Source organism: Microtus oregoni, unplaced genomic scaffold (assembly GCF_018167655.1).
Source record: "Microtus oregoni isolate MIOR12 unplaced genomic scaffold, Mior012 000020F_ref0000438, whole genome shotgun sequence".
Classification (NCBI taxonomy): domain Eukaryota; kingdom Metazoa; phylum Chordata; class Mammalia; order Rodentia; family Cricetidae; genus Microtus; species Microtus oregoni.
The window spans coordinates 14477707-14496090 of NW_024543079.1; the positions used below are offsets into that span (position 1 = coordinate 14477707).

At 47.5% G+C, this 18384-nt stretch overlaps 2 protein-coding genes across 2 annotated transcripts in view; one reads left to right on the forward strand and one right to left on the reverse strand.

Annotated features, from left to right (window-relative positions):
- Pigu (phosphatidylinositol glycan anchor biosynthesis class U) overlaps nt 1–13200 on the forward strand; it is an 85966-nt gene extending 72766 nt beyond the window's left edge. The window contains exon 12 of the mRNA XM_041670261.1: nt 12810–13200. Within this exon, the coding sequence (XP_041526195.1) occupies nt 12810–12923 (114 nt within the window). The 3' untranslated portion in view covers nt 12924–13200. The remainder of the gene's footprint in view (nt 1–12809) is intronic.
- A 182-nt stretch (nt 13201–13382) lies between these two features.
- On the reverse strand, nt 13383–14971 carry Map1lc3a (microtubule associated protein 1 light chain 3 alpha). Its single transcript, XM_041670264.1, has 4 exons — nt 14784–14971; nt 14421–14476; nt 14229–14335; nt 13383–13954 (listed from the first exon to the last, which is right to left on the reverse strand). Exons 1-4 carry the CDS (start codon nt 14821–14823, stop codon nt 13792–13794), a joined length of 366 nt encoding a protein of 121 aa, XP_041526198.1. The 5' UTR covers nt 14824–14971; the 3' UTR covers nt 13383–13791.
- Between the last annotated feature and the right edge of the window lie 3413 nt (nt 14972–18384).

Consider the following 18384-nt stretch of genomic DNA (forward strand, 5'->3'; position numbering starts at 1 on the left):
GGTCTACAGGATTCAGTGTAGTGTCTAAAATAACCCTTCTGCTTGCCAGAACTCCGTCCTTTTGCATATATCCCAGGGCTTGCATGTGATGATCTTGGACCTGCCTCAGCCTCTAGGGAGGTTGGTGAACTCCAAAGAAATATCCTCAGTCTTGACTCTAGTTTTGCTCAAGAAGTGGAATTGGCAGTGCTTATGAGGCATCTGTGGGATGCTGCCTCTATGACAGGAAGGCTTCTTAATACTGGGAGACCGGGAGCTGGAGAGATGGCTCATAGGTTAAGAGCTCTTCCAAAGGTCCTGAGTTCAATTCCCAGCAACCACATGGTGGCTCACAACCATTTGTAATGAGGTCTGGTGCCCTCTTCTGGCCTGCAGGCATATACACAGACAGAATATTGTATACATAATAAATAAATAAATATTTTAAAAAAAAATACTGGGAGACTGTCTGCACTCCTCAGGTGCCATGGAAAGCAAGAGAAACTTAATTATTGTAAAAGACGGACTTGGGTTGGACTGGAGACCAAAGACAGTAGGATGACGTATATTGGTGGCTGAACTGCAGAGAGCAACCAAGTTCTTGGCGTCATTTCTTACCTTTAAAGGTTTTTTTTTTTTAATTCTTTTGTTTTGTTTTGTTTTTTCAAGACAGGGTTTCTCTGTAGCTTTGGAGCCTGTCCTGGAACTAGCTCTTGTAGACCAGGCTGGCCTCGAACTCACAGAGATCCACCTGCCTCTGCCTCCCGAGTGCTGGGATTAAAGGCGTGCGCCACCATCGCCCGGTGGGAAAATTTTTTATTTTTACTATATGTGTGCATGCTTGCTCTAGGAGGTTAGAAGAGAGCATCAGATTTCTTAGGACTGTAGTTACAGGTGGTTGTGAGTCACCAAACTTTGGTCCTCTGCAAGAGCGGAAAGCACTCTTAATCACTGAGCCATTTTTCCAGCTCCCAAACCTTGTGTTTTGGGAATGGTCTCTCACTAGGACTTGGGACTTGCCAGATTAGGCTAGGCTAGCCAGCCAGTAAGTTCCATGGGTCCTCCTGTCTCTACCTCTCCAGCTCCAGGATTACAAAATATACCACCATGTCTAGCTTTTTATGTGGGTACTAGAAATCAAACTTACTTTATGCTTGCATGTGAAGTACTTTATTGGTTGTGGTATCTCCCCTGCTCAATCATTTCATGTCTTTTATTTATTTTTATTTTATGTGTTTGAGTGTTTTACCTTCCTGTATGTATGTGTACTATGTGTGTTCCTAGTGTCTGTGGAGGCAAGAGGAGTGTATAGACGTCCCAGTAATTGGAGTTACAGATGTTGTAAGCCACCATGAGAGTGCTGGGCTAAACCTGAGTCTTCCGGAAGAGCAGCCAGTGCTTTTAATTGAACAACTATCTTTCCAGTCCCTATTTCTTACCTACCTTCTAAACACTTTATTTCTATTTCTCTCTCTCTCTCTCTCTCTCTCTCTCTCTCTCTCTCTCTCTGTTTTTTTGAGACAGTTTCTCTGTTTAGCCCTGGCTGTCCTGGAACTCTTGCTGTAGATCAGGCTGGCCTCAAATTTAGAGATCGGCCTGCCTCTGCCTCTGAGTGTTGGGTGGGATTAAAGGTGAGCACCACCACTCCAGGCCTATGTATTGTTGTATGTGAGTATATGTAGACATGTGTGGTACATATGTGACGTGACAAGTGTAAGCACTTTACCTGCTGAGCCATCTTACTATCTCTTAGCTAGCTCTTCCTTGGCCTCCCTTTCCTTCCCTGCTATGCTGTCCGTCTCTTGTTGGACCATGAACTTCTTGAAGGTAGGGATCTACTTCTTCCCCTTGTAGGTCGCCAACTACCAAGTCAGTGAGAGGCACAGAACAGTTGTTTAGAAAAGTATTTGTTGGGGGCTGGAGAGATGGCTCAGAGGTTAAGAGCATTGCCTGCTCTTCCAAAGGTCCTGAGTTCAATTCCCAGCAACCACATGGTGGCCCACAACCATCTGTATGGGGTCTGGTGCCCTCTTCTGGCCTGCAGGCATACACACAGACAGAATATCGTATACATAATAAATAAATGAATGAATATTTAAAAAAAAAAAGAAAAGTATTTGTTGCCGGGCGGTGGTGGCGCACGCCTTTAATCCCAGCACTCAGGAGGCAGAGGCAGGCGGATCTCTGTGAGTTCGAGACCAGCCTGGTCTACAAGAGCTAGTTCCAGGACAGGCTCCAAAACCACAGAGAAACCCTGTCTCGAAAAACCAAAAAAAAAAAAAAAAAAAAAAGAAAGGTATTTGTTGAACTGGAGAGATTGCTCAGTGATTAATAGCATATACTGCTCTTCCCAGCACCTACATGGCAGCTCACAACTGTCTGTAACTCCAGTTCCAGGGAATCTGATATCCTCACATAGACACACATGCAGGCAAAACAACAATGCATGTAAAATACATAACTAAAACTTTAAAAAATAAAAATATTTGTTAAATGAATGAGTAAATAAATGAACACACCAAAGGCAGCCAGAGAAAATACCATGTGGTTTGTGGCCGGATGTGCTAACTGGTGAAGGAATCTGGTAGGAACAAGATGGCTTCCCTGTTGAGAGGCCAGACAAAGGCCAGAGGGACTCAGAGTAGTAACAAGAAGGGAAGGGAAAGCTGGGTGATACCTAAAGTGTCTGATACCTATAATCTCAGCACTTGAAAGGCTGAGGCTGGAGGTTCCTTGGTTCCAAATCAGCCCAAGCTTCTTGGGGTAAATCAAGCTAACCTGTACATTCCAAGACCTTGCCCCAGGGAGGGAAAAAGTGAGGAGGGTGTGAGGGAATGAGAGGGAAAGAAAGGTGGAGGTGAGGTCTCACATCTGACTGAGGTCAGTGTGTAGTTGTCTTCATCCTTTTCATTCCAGCCACATCTGGCCTCTTTATGTCCTGCACAGCCAAGTCAGGTCCTGCTTCTGTGTTGGCATGTTTCTATTAAGATATCAGGCATCTGGGGACATGTGCTCCTTCCACAGCCTGTTCTTATGAATATCTTTCTAGCAGGGAAAGGTATTTTCCTCTAGCCTCCTCCTTCACTCCCTGGTACATGCAGATAAGAGCTATTTTGTGTGCCAGATGGCGACAGATGCCAAATGGGTGCCCAGAACCCAGACCTCCATTGTCCAGATCAGCTTTATATATACAGACTGCATAGAACAGCTTGACCTATTGAGTTCATGAGGAAAAGGATCATGCCCTATTACAGAATGGATATATGTAGATTACTAGTTACCCCAGCAGGTACTCCAATGACTAAGGCTCTGTTCTTTCTCTTGAGGGCCATTAAATATTTTTTCAGCATGTGGTAAGTTCACATCATTTGGTAATTACCATGGCCTCAGAGTCAGTAACAGGAAATGACCGACGTAAACCATCTAATGAGGCATGTGTGCTTGTGTGTGCATGCGCTTGAGCGTGAGAGAGAAGACTGAAGTCTACTGTTTGACTGCTTGAGGTCTCCTCCAACTCCCTCACTGCTGACCTGCAGCAGGTGATTTAACTTCTTTAGGTTACAGTGTCTTAGTCCCAGATTTTAGGGTGATAATTCCCACCCCATAGTGTGTAGTAGATTTGCCTGTGGGTCCTATTGTTGCCATCAGTCACATGCTGGCATGGGAAATGTGGAAAATAGTGTGCTCTTTAGATTACACAGCAAACTTCCAGGGCAATGCTCAGTTCATAAATGATGAGATGAGAAAGAGACAGTCTCTTTTTCTTTCCTATTGAAATTTCTAGACAGGGTCTCATGTACCCAGCCTTACCCCCAGCTTTCTAGATAGCTGAAACTGGCCTTGAATTCTTCATCTTCCTGCCTCTACCTCCCAAGTGCTGGGATTATAGATGTAAAAATTGATCAGTGATTTATGTACACACAGACAGACAGACACACATACACACATACACACAGAGCTCTCATGAATTTGTCTTTCTAAAAGAAAAAGCTAAAGAGTCCCAGACACTCTAAATAAATTTAAGAACAGAGAACACAGGTGAATTTTACTTTTTTTTTTTATAATTTTTTTTTAAGATTTATTTATTTTATATACAATATTTTTCCTGCATGTACACCTCTACGCCAGAAGAGGGTGCCAGACCTCATTACAGATGGTTGTGAGCCACCGTGCGGTTGCTGGGAATTGAACTCAGAACCTCTGGAAGAACAGCCAGTATTCTTAACCTCTGAGCCATCTCTCCAGCCCCTGAATTTTACTTTAAAATTATAATAGTGGCTCATTCTTAAGGAAGGTTTACAGGGAGCAGGCCCATGTAATCTGGATTATGTGCTCATTTGGTCTTCTGAGCCTTTCTCCATGTATTTACAGGTATCATGTACTCATGGAGAGTTTGTGTGTATGTGTGTTCATTATGATGGAAGTATCTTCTATTTTCCGTTACTAAAACATCTTGGCTGGATAGTGGTGGCATATGCCTTTAATCTCAGCACTTGGGGGGCAGAAGCAGGCTGATCTCAGTGAGTTCGAGGCCAGCCTGATCTACAGAGGGAGTTCCAGAAAGATTCCAAACTACAGAGAAATCCTGTCTCGAAAAACCAAATAACTAACTAGATAGGTAGGTAGGTAGGTAGATAGATAGATAGATAGATAGATAGATAGATAGATAGAGCAAGCAGCTTGGTCATCTTCTTTTGCTCTGAAAGAAGCAAAAAAAAAAAAAAGAGGAATCTCCTGTTTATGTCCTGCAGGAGAGATCTCAGCATGCTCAGTCCATATAACCACTCTTCTCTGTAGCCCTTTAGGTGAACGAGACATAGGAACCCACAGTCTGGGAAAGAATACAAATAAACAAGCAGGGCAGAGCAGTGTGATGGGCTCACCGTGGGGCTGGGAGCATGGAGCCAGGACGGTGGATGCTTGAGAAAAGTGGCTTCTAAATACAGTTCTGGGGAACATACAGGGTCCAGCTGGGTACTAGGAGGAGCAGGAGGAGGAGGGGGAGAAAGAGAGATGGGATACCCGAGGGAGAGGGTAGCGCTGCGTGTTACTAGTGCTTGTGTAGTATTGGTTATGCTTGCTGACAAAGAATGGGAACATTCCAGGGTTGCAGTGGTCAGAGCTACACGGCCCTTAGGGACCTCGTTACGCTGAGGTTCAGGCTGAACCATTAGTTTTCAACTAAGGATAAATGTGATTGGATTCAGACTGCAAACTGTATGCTGCCAGAAAGAGAAGGGGTTGTGAGCGGGAATTCTGGTGTGGAGGAGGCTGCTGTAATCTGGTGAGAGGCAGTACTCTTCATTTCTTGAGTAGGAAGGTGGCTGTGAGGGCCCGGTATGGTGTTGAACAGGAATGTTTTTGAGAATCGAAAGGACCAGGTAATAACAATTGCTGCTCTGGCACCAGTCTGCAGTCCTACCTGGTAACAGTAACTTGAAGCCCGGTGATTTCGCCCACTTTTTCTTTGTTTTAGAGACAGGATCTCTCTCCTGTAGCTCATGCTGGCCTCCGACTTACTGAGTGACTGAGAATGACTTGAATTTCTGGTCCTCCTCCTTCCACCTCTCAAGTGCAGGGTTTGCAGGCCTGTGACACCACTCCCCCTTTCCTGCTGTCTTTCTCTTTAAAGTTGGAAGGTGAGGCTCCGCCCCCTCCCTTGCAGGGTCTGTTTGGCCAGTGCTCCACACTCAGCTGCCAGCCTCCTTGGCTTCTACTTGTCTAGACTTCAGGCTGGTGGCCAAGGAAGCAGCACTTGGCCAACTGTGGCAACCAGCTGAAGTCCTCCAGAGTGTCAGTGTCTCCAGCAGAAGGAGGAGGCCTAGGGAGTCAAGACATGCTAAGGTGATCACATCTGTTTCCAGGAGCTGTAGTCAAGAGGCTCCAATTGGTCAAGGTGGATAACCCAGTTGACTCTGAAGTCTCAGACTTACTTTGCCTTTTCCATGAAGAATCTGGTAGAGTAGCAGATCTGGGAACTGGGGAGCACAGCCTACAGGATGCTTGTTAGGGCATGGAGTATCAGCCAGCCTTCACCAATTTGCGTGCCAAGGTAGGAGGTGCAGGGTGGAGGAAAGAACTCAGATTTTTGGATGTAGACAAGCAGGGCTGATGATATAGCTCGACTTTCCACTCACCTGTGACCTTGGGTTATAAATGGACCCCAGTTTGGGAGTTGTGACGTTCCTAAAGGGACTGGCCAGGTGCTTAGAAGATCTTTTTATTCTCTCTCTCCTGTTACATCTGCACTGAAGCGTATTCTGAGTCTCATTTCATTTTTGTGACCCTGGTTACCTCATGAAGTCTCCACTACAGAGTAGAGAAGAGCAGTCCTGGGTACTTAATGATTGCCAAAGCATGAAGGGTAATGCCAGAAGCCTAAGGACCAACACGTGCACCCAGAATATGAGCCCTATACCAGGCCAAAGGCTCTAAAGCTGTAGCAGATGCCACCCCATTGGGGTCATATAACTGAGCATAGGGTTCTTATGGGGGCAGGTGGAGCAGCAGAGGCTTCTGTCAGTGTTTGGAGGCATGATAGCTCTGAAGATACCGCAGGAACCTGGTGTAGTGCAGAGTTTGTGCATGTAATCTGAGCATCCAGGGGGCTGAAGCAGGCAGATCGCACTGAGTTCAAGCCAGCCTGGTCTACATAGTGAGTTCCAGGGCAGCCTGTCTCAAAAATGAAAAAACAACAAAGAGATCCTTCAGGGTCCAAGACACCCTCTCTGTCCTCCCAGCCCTGCACTCCTGACGCTGTGTTAGTGCACGCCTTTAATCCTAGCACTTAGGAGGCAGAGGCAGGTGGTTCTGTGAGTGCAAGGGAAATTGGTTTACCTAGTGAGTTCTAAGCCAGAGCCACATAGTGAGACCCTGTCCAAACAACAACAAATCAAAAAACAAAATAGCCAACAACAACAAAATGGCTGTGTTGGGGATCAAAGGAGCCTTAGAGGAAGTTCGGGAGTGTAGAAATAGCACCCAAACGAGAGGCTGGGTGATCAGCCACAACAAGTAGGGCAGCTTCCAAAAACAGGCAGAGGGACAAGCATGTTCTTGGGCCCCTAAATCCTAGGTATAGACTAGGGAAGACCATTCTGGTGTGTAATAAACTGGAGCTGATTGCTCTCATTTTATATGTGAGGAAAAGGAAATTTAAGGAACAGAAAGTCGGTTACTGACTTGCTCATGCTTTTGTTATTCCCTGCTCAACTTTCTCCTGCTCAGAACAGGCAAAGGGGCTGTGGGTTTGCAGCTGTTGAGCAGGGTGAATTCTAGGACCTCTGGGAAATCCCTTCTTCTTGTAGTCTTAATGGAAAGTCCCAGGCCTAGGCTTTCCTCTGAAAGGGCCAAGCTCCAAGCCAGCCTTCTATCCTTTCCCTGTAGCCAATGCACCCTCCCAGACCTGAGGACAGTGAGACTGTGTGCCGAAATGAGTAGGGCCCTTTTCTACACTTTATTATGCAAATTTGACGCACTGAGCACTCATATGTCCACTACAAAGACCCTATCAGTGACATGCTACAGTACTCCTTGGTTACAAAATCCATCCTGTAAGCCATCTTTTATTTATTTTATTGTTATTTGGATTTTTTTTTTTTTACTTACTATTTTGGGCTTTTTGATTAGGGTCTCCTAGGTGCTTCACCAACATGCCCTGTTCTTTTCTGTTTTGTGTTTGTGGAGGGGGTCATGCACAAGCCATGCATGCATGTGGGCAGAGAAGAGCTTCTGGAATCAGTTCTCTCCCACCATCATGTGGGATCTGGGGAGAGACTCATGTCATCAGCTTGGCCGCAGGTGCCTCAACCTTCTGAGCCATCTCACCAACTCCTCCTGGATTATTTTTACATTTCTTTCTTTCTTTCTTTTTTTTTTTAAATAAGCCTAGGCTTATTCTTTTTTTTTTTTTGATTTCTTTATTTATTATGTATAGAACATTCTGCCTCGATGTATGCCCGCACGCCAGAGGAGTGCGCCAGATCTCAATACAGATGGTTGTGAGCCACCATGTGGTTGCTGGGAATTGAACTCAGGACCTCTGGAAGACCAGCCAGTGCTCTTAACCTCTGAGCCATCTCTCCAGCCCTTTACATTTATTTCAAATTGAAATGCAGGCATCAGTACATTTCCTGCTAAGTATGTCAGCTTTTACATCATTGAATAGAGTTCAATATTTATTTTCACTTAGACAATTAACATAGTTGAAATTTCGGGTCTTTCACATCTATTTGTCAAATCCACCTTTTACCATTTTTGCTTTGAAATCAAGTTTACATCCTTGGGATGCCTGGAATTCACTCTGTAGACCAGGCTAGCCTTGAACTTGAAAAGATCCCTTTGCCTCTGCCTCCTGAATGCTGGAATTATAGGTATTCTTCACTGTGTCTTACCCACCAAAATGTTTTCGAGGTTCATTGTATTCTCACATACAATAAATAGGCCACATGGAAGCTGGAGAGATGGCTCAGCATTTAAGAGCACTGGCTGCTCTTCCAGAGTACCCGAATTCAATTCCCAGCACCCACATGGCAACTCACAATTGTCTGTAACTCCAGTTTCAGGGGATCTGACACCCTCACACCAATGCACATAAAATAAAATTAATTTAAAAAATAGTCCATATGTACCAGACTGGGTCTAAAATTCACTTGTTGCCAAGGATGACCTTGAACTCCTTGATCCTCCTGCCTCTACCTTCTCACTAAGTAGTAAATGCCAGAGCAGCTTAGATTAGATATTAAGACCCTGTCTCAAACAAATAAACAAACAGACTGAGAATATAGCTTTTGGAGCCTGTCCTGGAATTAGACCAGGCTGGCCTCAAACTCACAGAGATCTGCTCGTCTCTGCCTCCCCAGTGCTGGGATTAAACCCAGTGCCGCCACCGCCTGGCTGTTTGTTTTTTTGAGGCAGGGTTTCTCTGCTTTACTGTTACAACCATCCTGGCTGTCCTGGAACTGGTTCTGTAGACCAGGCTGGCCTTGAGCCCAGATATGCCTTCTTCTGCCTCCCAAATGCTGGGTCTAAGGCGTGCCCCATGCTATCTTGATACAGCTTTCATAGAGTACTTGCTTAGTATGCAAAAAAGCCCTAGATTCAATTCCCAATACCACATAAAAATATATGGTGGCACATACTTGTAACCTCAGCATTTGGGAGGTAGAATCGGGTTTAGAAGTTCAAGGGGATTCTTTGCTACATAGTTAAGGCCAGCATGGGTTTCAAGAGATCCAGTCTCAACATAAAACAAGTGGAATGGTGCACACCTTTAATCCAAGCAGTCGAGAGGCAGAGAGGCTGGAGGATCTCTGAGTGGAGGCCAGCCTGGTCTGCGTAGAGAGGCTCTCTCTCAAAACAAACAAAAAACAACAAAAACAAACAAAACCCCAACAGCCAAAAAGACAATTGTTTTTGTTTTTCTCTAGATAAATCTTGTATTGTGGAATTTGTCTTGGAGTCATAGAAGGTTGCAGAGATAAAGAGAAATCCTATATATCCCACTCTGTTTTCCTGTGTTAACATCTTAAATTGTACAGAACTTTTATTAAACTAAGAACCCACTCTGGGACATTACTCCTAACTGAATGGGAGTCATGTCTTCTTCGTCCAGGACCAACCTAGAGGACCATGTTATACTTGGTTGTGTCTCCCCAGTGTCCTCTGCTCTGCACCTCATCTTTATTTTTCAGATCCCCTAAGGTTGGTTTGTTATCAGACTGAGACTTGTTCTCTTTGTTTTTAAAGAACCCCCGGGGATGGAGAGATGGTTCAGCAGTTAAGTACACTTGCTGTTCTGGCAGATAATCCCAGTTTAACTCCCCATATCCCACCTGGTTACTCACAACCATCCACAACCCCAACAGACACACACATGGTGCACATATGTGTATGCAGGAAAACTGTAGAGTAAAATAAATAAACCTAAAGGAAAGAATCCGCAGGCCAAGCTTCCTTCTGTCAGAATGTCACCCGTGTGATTTCAAGCTGATGCACTTATTTGCCATGTTTGGTTTGGGGTTTGTTTTGAAATAGTCTCACTCTAGCCCAGGCTGCCCTGGAACTTGCAGAAATCAGCCAGGTATAAAGCCTTTATTCCAGCCCTCAGAGGCAGGGTATCTCTAAATTTAAGGCCAGCCTAGAATCCATCGAGAATTCCAGGACAGGCAGGGCTACATAGAGAGACCCCTTTTTTCAAAAAATCTAAAACAAAACAAAAAATTTGTAGTAATCCTCCAGTCTCCCCTTCCAAGTGCTGGGATTACAAGTATGTGCCACCATGCTGGGCCTGAATTTTTTAGTCCAAGTAATACAGGAATGTGGTGCACAGAATTAAGGTTTATAAGAATAGCTCCTGGGCTGCTCCTGTGGTAGAAGGTGCTTCTCTGTAATCCCAGCACTAGAGAGGTGGGAGCTAGAGGATTGAGTTCAAGGTCGTCCCCTGCCGCACAGCAAGTTTGAGGCTACTCTGGGCTTTTCCGATCCTGTTTCTAAAGGAAACAAACAATAAAAACAAAACAAAACAAAAAACAGCTGCTCTTACGGCCCTACAGTTATTTCTTTAGGTCAGGTCCTTTTGAATAATGTGTTTAATATTTGTATATTCCCATATCACATTAGATTGGATCCTATAAAATTGCCAATATTATTATTATTGGCTTTTTGTTGTTGTTGTTTGCTTGTTTTTCGAGACAGGTTTTCTCTGTAGTTTTGGAACCTGTCCTGGAACTAGCTCTTACAGATCAGGCTGGCCTCAAACTCTGCCTCCAGAGTGCTGGGATTAAAGGCATGTGCCACCACTGCCCAGTTTATTGGCTTTTTGAGATGGGTTTCTCTATGTAGCTCTGGTGGATTCCTGGAACTCGCTCTGTAGACCAGGCTGGCCTTGAACTCAAAAGACTGCCTCGGGAGCACCGGGATTGAACCACCGTCCAGCTATTGCCAACATTAATTTGCAAGACAAACAAACAAAAAATGTTATTCCCAGAAGTGTCTCAACCTAATAACCTAGTTTGATTTGCCTTCCTTTGACCTAGCCAGCTCATCACCATGGGACAAATTGTGAATTCTGAATCTCACGATTGCCTCTCACCTACCCTGCCACAGGAACTGGGTTTCCCTTTCCCAGACAGAAAGTCTTGGGGTCTGGGTGAGAAAGCCCCAGGGCTCAAGGTCAGTGATTGCTGCCTTCACCAGGCTGGCCAAAGACTGCCTGGTTGCTTGCTAATATGTTACAGAACCCCATGTCCTTTTGTAGCCGGGGCCCACAGCATATCACCCTCCAGGTATGGCCTTGGTCCAACAAACTGAATGCCTTGAGCCTCAATTTGTTTCTTTTTTGTTTTTGTAGTTTTTCGAATCAGGGTTTCTCTGTGTAGCTTTGGAGTCTGTCCTGGAACTAGCTCTGTAGTCCAGGCCTGCCTTGGCTTCCCGAGTGCTGGAATTAAAGGCATGCGCCACCACCGCCCAGATGAGCCTCAATTTCTCTACTAGTAAAATAGACCATTAATCTCCCAGTGAGATAATGGTAGGTATGTGTCCAGAGACTATCAGTGCTTTTGGCCACCAGGGTCTTTGTAGCAGCTCTTCTGCCTTCAGAAAAGTCTCTTAGCTGCAGGACAGGGCTCTGGAGACTTACCTCAACCTCTGATCTGCCCCAAGACTCACTCAATGTTTGCCATATTCAAGTCCTGTCTCCCCATGTGAACTAAGAGTTGGTTGCTGCTGGTACTCCAAAAGCTTTTGAGAACTGTGGTGTCTCCGGTAGTGCCTGCCTTCTTTGGTAAGGTGGGGCACTCCCGTGTCAGCTCCAGTTAGTCCAGTCTTGGGCATGTTGGACTGAATAGGGTTGCAGACTTTGGGGTTAAGTGTACAAGTGAGACAAATCCTGTTTCTCTCTGAGGCTTTATTTAGGGTGAGAATGAACTGAGATTCCCGGCCCCTTTTGATTTTGTGGTCAGACTGAGTTGTGGCAGATAAATGTCACAGCAGCAAAGGCTGCAGGGTTCATCCTTAGCAGAAGCAGTATTACCACAAAGTGTCACACAGTTGTGTGAAGTTGCAGTCTGAATGAGTTTATGTCAGTAGAGAGGTTAAGCGGTTAGGACCTAGGCAAGGGTAAGTGAGCCTGCAACAGAGTTGAAGAGCAGACACGTATTTAGATGATAATGCAGAGGAAACCGCAAAGACCTGTGGTTAGAAAGGCAGTGCAGGAAGTGATGTAACGCGCAGCAGGGACCAGGTGCAAGGACCTGAAGCTCAAGGAGTCTGAAGCGCAAGAAGCCTTTGGGAGAACTCAAATCAAGCAGTAACATGATCAGATTTGTGGTCTAATAAGCTCCCTCTGGTACAGGACAGGGTTTAAGAGCAGGGAACCCTGGGAAGTGGTTTTGTTACTGTTTAGGTGACAACAGTGACTTTGTTGGGGGTTGTTACAGGGATGGGTGGGATTGTATGTTTTCAAGGTAGAATTGTGGGCTGTGTGTATGGGAGAAATACTAGGCAGTTCTGTGTCCTGAGCCCCTGGAGGTTGGATGGGGAGTGCCTGTGGGAAAAGACAAGGTACATGCACTGTTTCCTAGAACACTGGTCTGGATTCCCAAGGATGGAAGTGTAAACAAGGGAGCAGAAGGTAAAGTGCAGGCAGCTGCCAGGTGGTCAGTAAGCTCTTTCAGAACTAGGTACGTGCCAGGAGGGAAGGAGGTCCCTGGCTGGGTAGGCTCACAGATTGGGCTTTGATGGGAGGTGCCAGGCAGGAACTGTCTCAGCCCACAGCGGCCTTATTTAGTAAAGTGTGCCCCATGGCTTCTCTTTCTCTCTTCCCCTGCCAGATCCTGCTCATCTCCGACTACTTCTATGCCTTCCTGCGACGGGAGTATTACCTCACACATGGTCTCTATTTGACTGCCAAGGACGGCACAGAGGCTATGCTTGTGCTCAAGTAGCCCTGGCCGGCACAGGGCTGCATGGACAAGAGGGGGAAGGGTCAGAAGCCAGGCCATCCTTCATCCAGAGTTGCCAGCAGGCAAGTCCTCAGGCAGAAGAGGTTCAAATCCAGGGTTGCAAATCTCTGGCACCAAAGGGGACTCATAGCTGGCCACAAGCCCCATGGGGAGAAGCTAGGAGCACCCCAGTTGGACTCTGCACAGGAAGGAAGGGGGAAGCAGCAGGTGAGCAGGGCTTTATAGGTTGTGGCTAAACTTAATAAATGTGTGGGTTTTTCAGTGTTGTTGTTCTGATGACATCTATTCCTGGAGTGGGTTGAGTTTGGCCCCTAATACTGTATGACATCCTGTACTAAGGAGTAGGTTTCTGGGAACCCACAAACCCTGACTGACAGAAGTGTGTGGCCACAGTCACCTAGCAGCCCTCCCTACTCCCAAACAAGCAGCTGGAGGCAAAGGGCCAGGCAGGCCTGAGCAATCTTTATTCTGCTGAGGAAATGACCACAGAGCCATACACTATGTCAGGACAAGGGGAGCCAGCCTTTCGGGGGTGGGCAAGTTCTGGCAGGAGGCAAAAGCCTCAGGTGGATGAGGGACAGGTGGGCAGACAGGCAAGGGGCTTAAAAAAAAAAAAGACAAACCACAGAGCAGGGGTGCTGCCCCCCACTCCCAACCCAGCCAGCACCCAGAGGAGGGGCCCTAATATGACTGGCCCAGGGTATGGTAGGCTGGCTGGTGTCCCTACCTGGAGTGGGGGTTGCATCTCTGCCTAACCCACTAGGGACTGAAAAGCCCAGTTTAGGAGCCAGGACCTCCCTGGAGAGAGCCTGACCAGAATTCCCAACCACCCCCCACCCTTACTCCTGACTCAGAAGCCAAAGGTTTCTTGGGAGGCATAGACCATGTAGAGGAATCCGTCTTCATCCTTCTCCTGTTCATAGATGTCCGCGATGGGCGTGGATACGCTCACCATGCTGTGCTGGTTCACCAGCAGGAAGAAGGCCTGCGTGGGGTTGAGCTGCAGGCGGCGCCTGCGGAGGCAGGAGGCAGGCCAGGTGAGGAGGCCGCCTGCTGAGGGCCTGGGTGACCCACCCAAAATGGTTCTGAATCTTCACTTTTCGTCCACCACAGCCCGGGCTCTAGCCCTCACCTCTTTAGAAGTTCACTTCAACCCGACCTTGACCTTTCCCAGCCTCCTAGAACGGGCTGGGTGCCCTACCTCCAGTCCCCTCGCCCCACTCCACCCCTTCCGAGTGGAACTTGGCCCCTACCCCACCCAAGGCCTTCGGGAGGCTGCCCACGCACCGGATGATCTTGACCAACTCGCTCATGTTAACATGGTCTGGGACCAGAAACTTCGTTTTATCCAGGACAGGCAGCTGCTTCTCACCCTTGTAGCGTTCGATGATCACCTGGAAGCATAGTGGGCGGGGGACTCGTAAGGCAGGGGCGGGACCTAGTAGGGCAGGGCGTGGCCAGCGGGGGCTACAGACTCACCGGGATCTTGCTGGGGTGCTGGTCGCGGATCTGCTGCACCTCCTTACAGCGGTCGGCTGTGGACAGCACTCAAGAGTTAGGCCCCGCAGGGCTGAGGCCTCCCGCGACTCCGCCTCGCCGTCCCGAGGGGCGGCTCCGGGCCCGCCCCGCCCCAGCGCCCGCCCCCGGGGCCGTCGGCCCCACAGCCCTCAACCGGGGACGCGGTAGGGAGGCGGGCGACCCTGCCAGGCCTTGCGGCCTCTCCACCCGGGGTCCGGCCGGCCGGTGCCTGACGTCATGGGGCTGACGTCACCTGCGGCAATCGGGGCCGGCTGGCACCCCCATCCCTCGGTCCCTGCTCGCAGTTCGCCCCCAGGGCCTCACCGAAGCTGCGCCGCTGCTTGAAAGGCCGGTCGGAGGGCATGGCGCAGGCCCGGCGGGGCGCGCAGCCGGAGCTCCGGGGCGCGCGGCTCAGGGATGTGGCTGCGGTTCGGTGCGCCGGGGGCTCCGGGGCTCGAGCTCAAGGGCTGCAGGGCTCGCGCTGAGCCTGGCGGTGGCGGCTGCGGGAGGTAACTCGCCTGGGTGACGTCAGGTCACAACATTCCTTAAAGGGGAGGCCGGCGCGCCGCTCCCATTGGGCCGACGGAAAACACGCCTGCCCCGACCTGTGACGCCACGGCGCAGGCTGCCCGGATTCCCGGCGCAGGTCGCGAGGGGGCGGAGCTCCGGGCGCGTCACAGCGTTGTGACGTCACGGTTGGCGGGCTTGTCTCTCGGTCCCCCAGACTGAAGTTTTCACCTTCCTTTCGTCGCCTCCACTTCTTGGACACCGTGCCTTCACCGAACTTAGCATTAGAGGTCAGAGATGATAACAGAGGTGAGGCGAGAGGGGGAGTGGAACACCCAGGCTTTTAAAGTTGTTATGTGTCTGTGTAAGTGTACGACGCGCGTGCGAGTGCCCGCGGAGGTCAGACGACAAAGCTGGATTTCTTGAGGCTGGAGGTAATACTGGCGGTAATGGGAACAGAACTGAGGTCCTTTGTAATAATTGCCAGAGCTGTTAACTGCCGAGGCATCCATCGCTCCAGTCTTGTCCCGGACCCCTGTATCCGTCCGTCACTCCTCCGTCCCGCCGGCTTTCAAAAAATTCTGAAACAGCCATAGGAAGCATAGTCTTCACAATGCGAGGTTGATAGGCGAATTAGATAAAGCAGAAGAGTAAAATCACTGAATGGAGTGTGTATCCGAAGACGCTAACCAGACGATAGAGAACACGCAGAACTGACAACATACAAAGTGAGCATTCACGGGGAGAGGAGTCCCTTGAGAGTAGAAAGAAGTATGGTCTAGGAATGTTACTCAGGGTAGAGTACTTTCCTAGCTTGTGTAAAGCTTAAATTCAACTACCCGGGTTTTGCGCAAGATGGGGAGCACGGACATGGAGAGGCAGTTCCTAAAGAACTTTTAAAATTGATTAATGCCAGATGTAGCTCATACTTATAATCCTAGCTCTGTGGGAGTTTGAGGCAGAAAGATGGGCTAGAGTTGAGGTAAGGAAGAAAAAAGGATAAATTTACAAAAGGCCATTGTTTTGGGAAAAAAGGATGTATTTCAGGTACAGTGTATAATTACATGGAAGAAGACGTTAGATGAAAACTGGTAAATTAACTGATGGATATATAAGTAAACTAAGCAGGTAGTTAATACATAGAAAAATAGTACTAATTGTGGGGTACAGAACAAGTTGCTGGGGGCTGGAGAGATGGCTCAGATGTTAGGAGCACTGGCTGCTCTTCCAGAGGTCCTGAGTTCAATTCCCAGCAACTACATGGTGGCTCACAACCATCTGTAATGAGTTCTGGCGCCCTCTCCTTGACTGTAGGCACACAAGCAGACAGAGTACTGTATACGTAATAAATAAATCTTAAAAAAAAAAAGAGAACAAGTTGCTTGGGTCACAAGAATTCCTAGAACAGAAGAGAGCAGTGGCGCTAAGACTGCTTTAGGGAGGCTGCGCAGTGGCGGGGCACACCTTAATCCTAGCACTCTACAGGCAGAGGTGGGTTGATCTCTGAGTTCAGTACCGGCTTGGTCTAGATAAGGAGACTCTGGGTTTTTTGTTTGTTTTGTTTTTTAAATGTCCTAGGGCGCTGGATTTGTTTAGAAGTATATTATTGCCTGCTTGGCCAGGTATATATTTCAAAAACTAAAACTGTGGATAAGAGTGCTTGCCCTCCAGCATGAGGGCCGGAGTTCAATTTCCAGGTTGTGTTAGAGCAAAGAGGCTGCCCTTGCCGAGGAGATTAGCCAGGCCTTATTTCCCTAAAATGCTAAGCTCCTAGTACATAGCAGCTACAGGTTAGGGAGGATTGGTTTCCTAATTGTGGCCTTAAATCGTATTTATTTAGTGCCTTCACTATGCTAATCTGAGACATTCCCCCTAGAGAAGGGTTCGCTTTCATTCTGGGGTTGCTGCTGGCTCTCTGTGGCATTCCAGCTTCCCTATGGCCAGCAGACTGAAGTCTCAGGGCATCTCTCTGCTGAACCTGCAAAGAGTTTTTAATGATAGGAGAACACCTACAAGCTGTCCTCTGATCTCCACATACCGTAAAAAGAGAAATGTGAAAATAACACTTAAAACCGGAGGGATCATTAAGAGAATAGAAATGTAAACTATGGTTCAAATACAGAAGGAGAAAGGGGTGGGGGTAGTGAAGGTCACTGAAACATGGAAGCCAGAAGCAGCTTATGAAGGGAAGTGAATAGGACGGTAAATAGCACAAAACCAGAGCTGGAGAAACCTTACATTCATTACATTCACCTATGAAAACACAAAATGATCACTTGGTCGAGTGCTTGCCTCGAATGCAGAAAACCCTGGGTCACATAGGTGGGATGCAGTGGCACATGTCTATAATCCCATATTATCTGATTGGGATAAGATAAGAAAAGTAAGAAAGAAGGCTATAATGTTTACAAGAGGAAAGAATAGGAGCAGAGGTGAATATATGTATGAGAATGTCAAAGACCAGTTTCTTTGTATACTAAGTAAAAAAAATAATAATAAAATCAAAGTGTGGGCCAGTGAGATGATTGTGAGTAAAGGTGCTTTCTGCCAAACCTAACCACCTGAGTTCAATCCCTGAAACCCATGTAGTGAAAGGGGAGAACCAGTTTCTGGTGTGAATACAAACAATTCAAAATAAATGTTTTTAAAATAATCAGGGTACCAAATGTAATGTGGGAAAGGTGCACAGAAAACAAGAAGGTGCCGACAGACGGTCACTAAAGGGTTAAGAGGGTCCCTACAGAGCAATGGAATCACTCTCTAGGAAGAGATAACGCTGAGCTCTGTTCTGAGCTTCTGAAAGGCTGACTGGCTGTTGTGCTACCTACCTGTAATCTTAGCGTTTGGGAGGTTGAGGCAGGCAGGGAATCCAAAGGTCAAGGTCAGTCTGGAATGTGAGATCCAGTCCCAGAAAAAAAAAAATGCTGTTATCCCAGGACTCTGGAGACTAAAGTCAGAGGGTTACTGTGACTTCAGAGCTGACCTGTGCTACAAAGCCAGACACTGTCCCAATACATGAGACTCACTTAAACATCTTGTTATAGGAGAATAGACTCTGACCGTGAAGCAGGGAGCAGACATCAACAAAGCTCATTTGAAGTGACAGGGGTTAAAGGGTTTAGATTTTTATTCTCATGGTTGTACCCAAGTCTCTGGCAACTTCTCAGTTCTGCAGCATCCTGAGGGGCAGCCTTAGCCTGAATGGCACAGCATACTACAGCCAAGTTTGAGTCTTGACATATTGGCCCGAAGGCCTCAGTTTGCTCTTGGTAGAGAGCTATGTCCCATAAACAGTGTCACGGGAGATTGAGTGTTCTTGCAGCCAGGAAGGGCAGCTGGGAGAAGTGGGTCAGCCGTGGCCCTGTCTGTCGTCAGACTCTGTCCTAAAGGTGTGCCTTGATCTGCCTGACACACCTAT

Bases quoted from the DNA above. Each gene is read 5' to 3' on its own strand.
- Map1lc3a (XM_041670264.1), bottom strand. From the start codon at position 14,823: ATGCCCTCCGACCGGCCTTTCAAGCAGCGGCGCAGCTTCG. The intron at 14,477-14,783 runs GTGAGGCCCTGG...TGCTGTCCACAG, and splicing joins CAAGCAGCGGCGCAGCTTCG to CCGACCGCTGTAAGGAGGTG. The intron at 13,955-14,228 runs GTGCGTGGGCAG...CTGCCTCCGCAG, and splicing joins GAGTTGGTCAAGATCATCCG to GCGCCGCCTGCAGCTCAACC.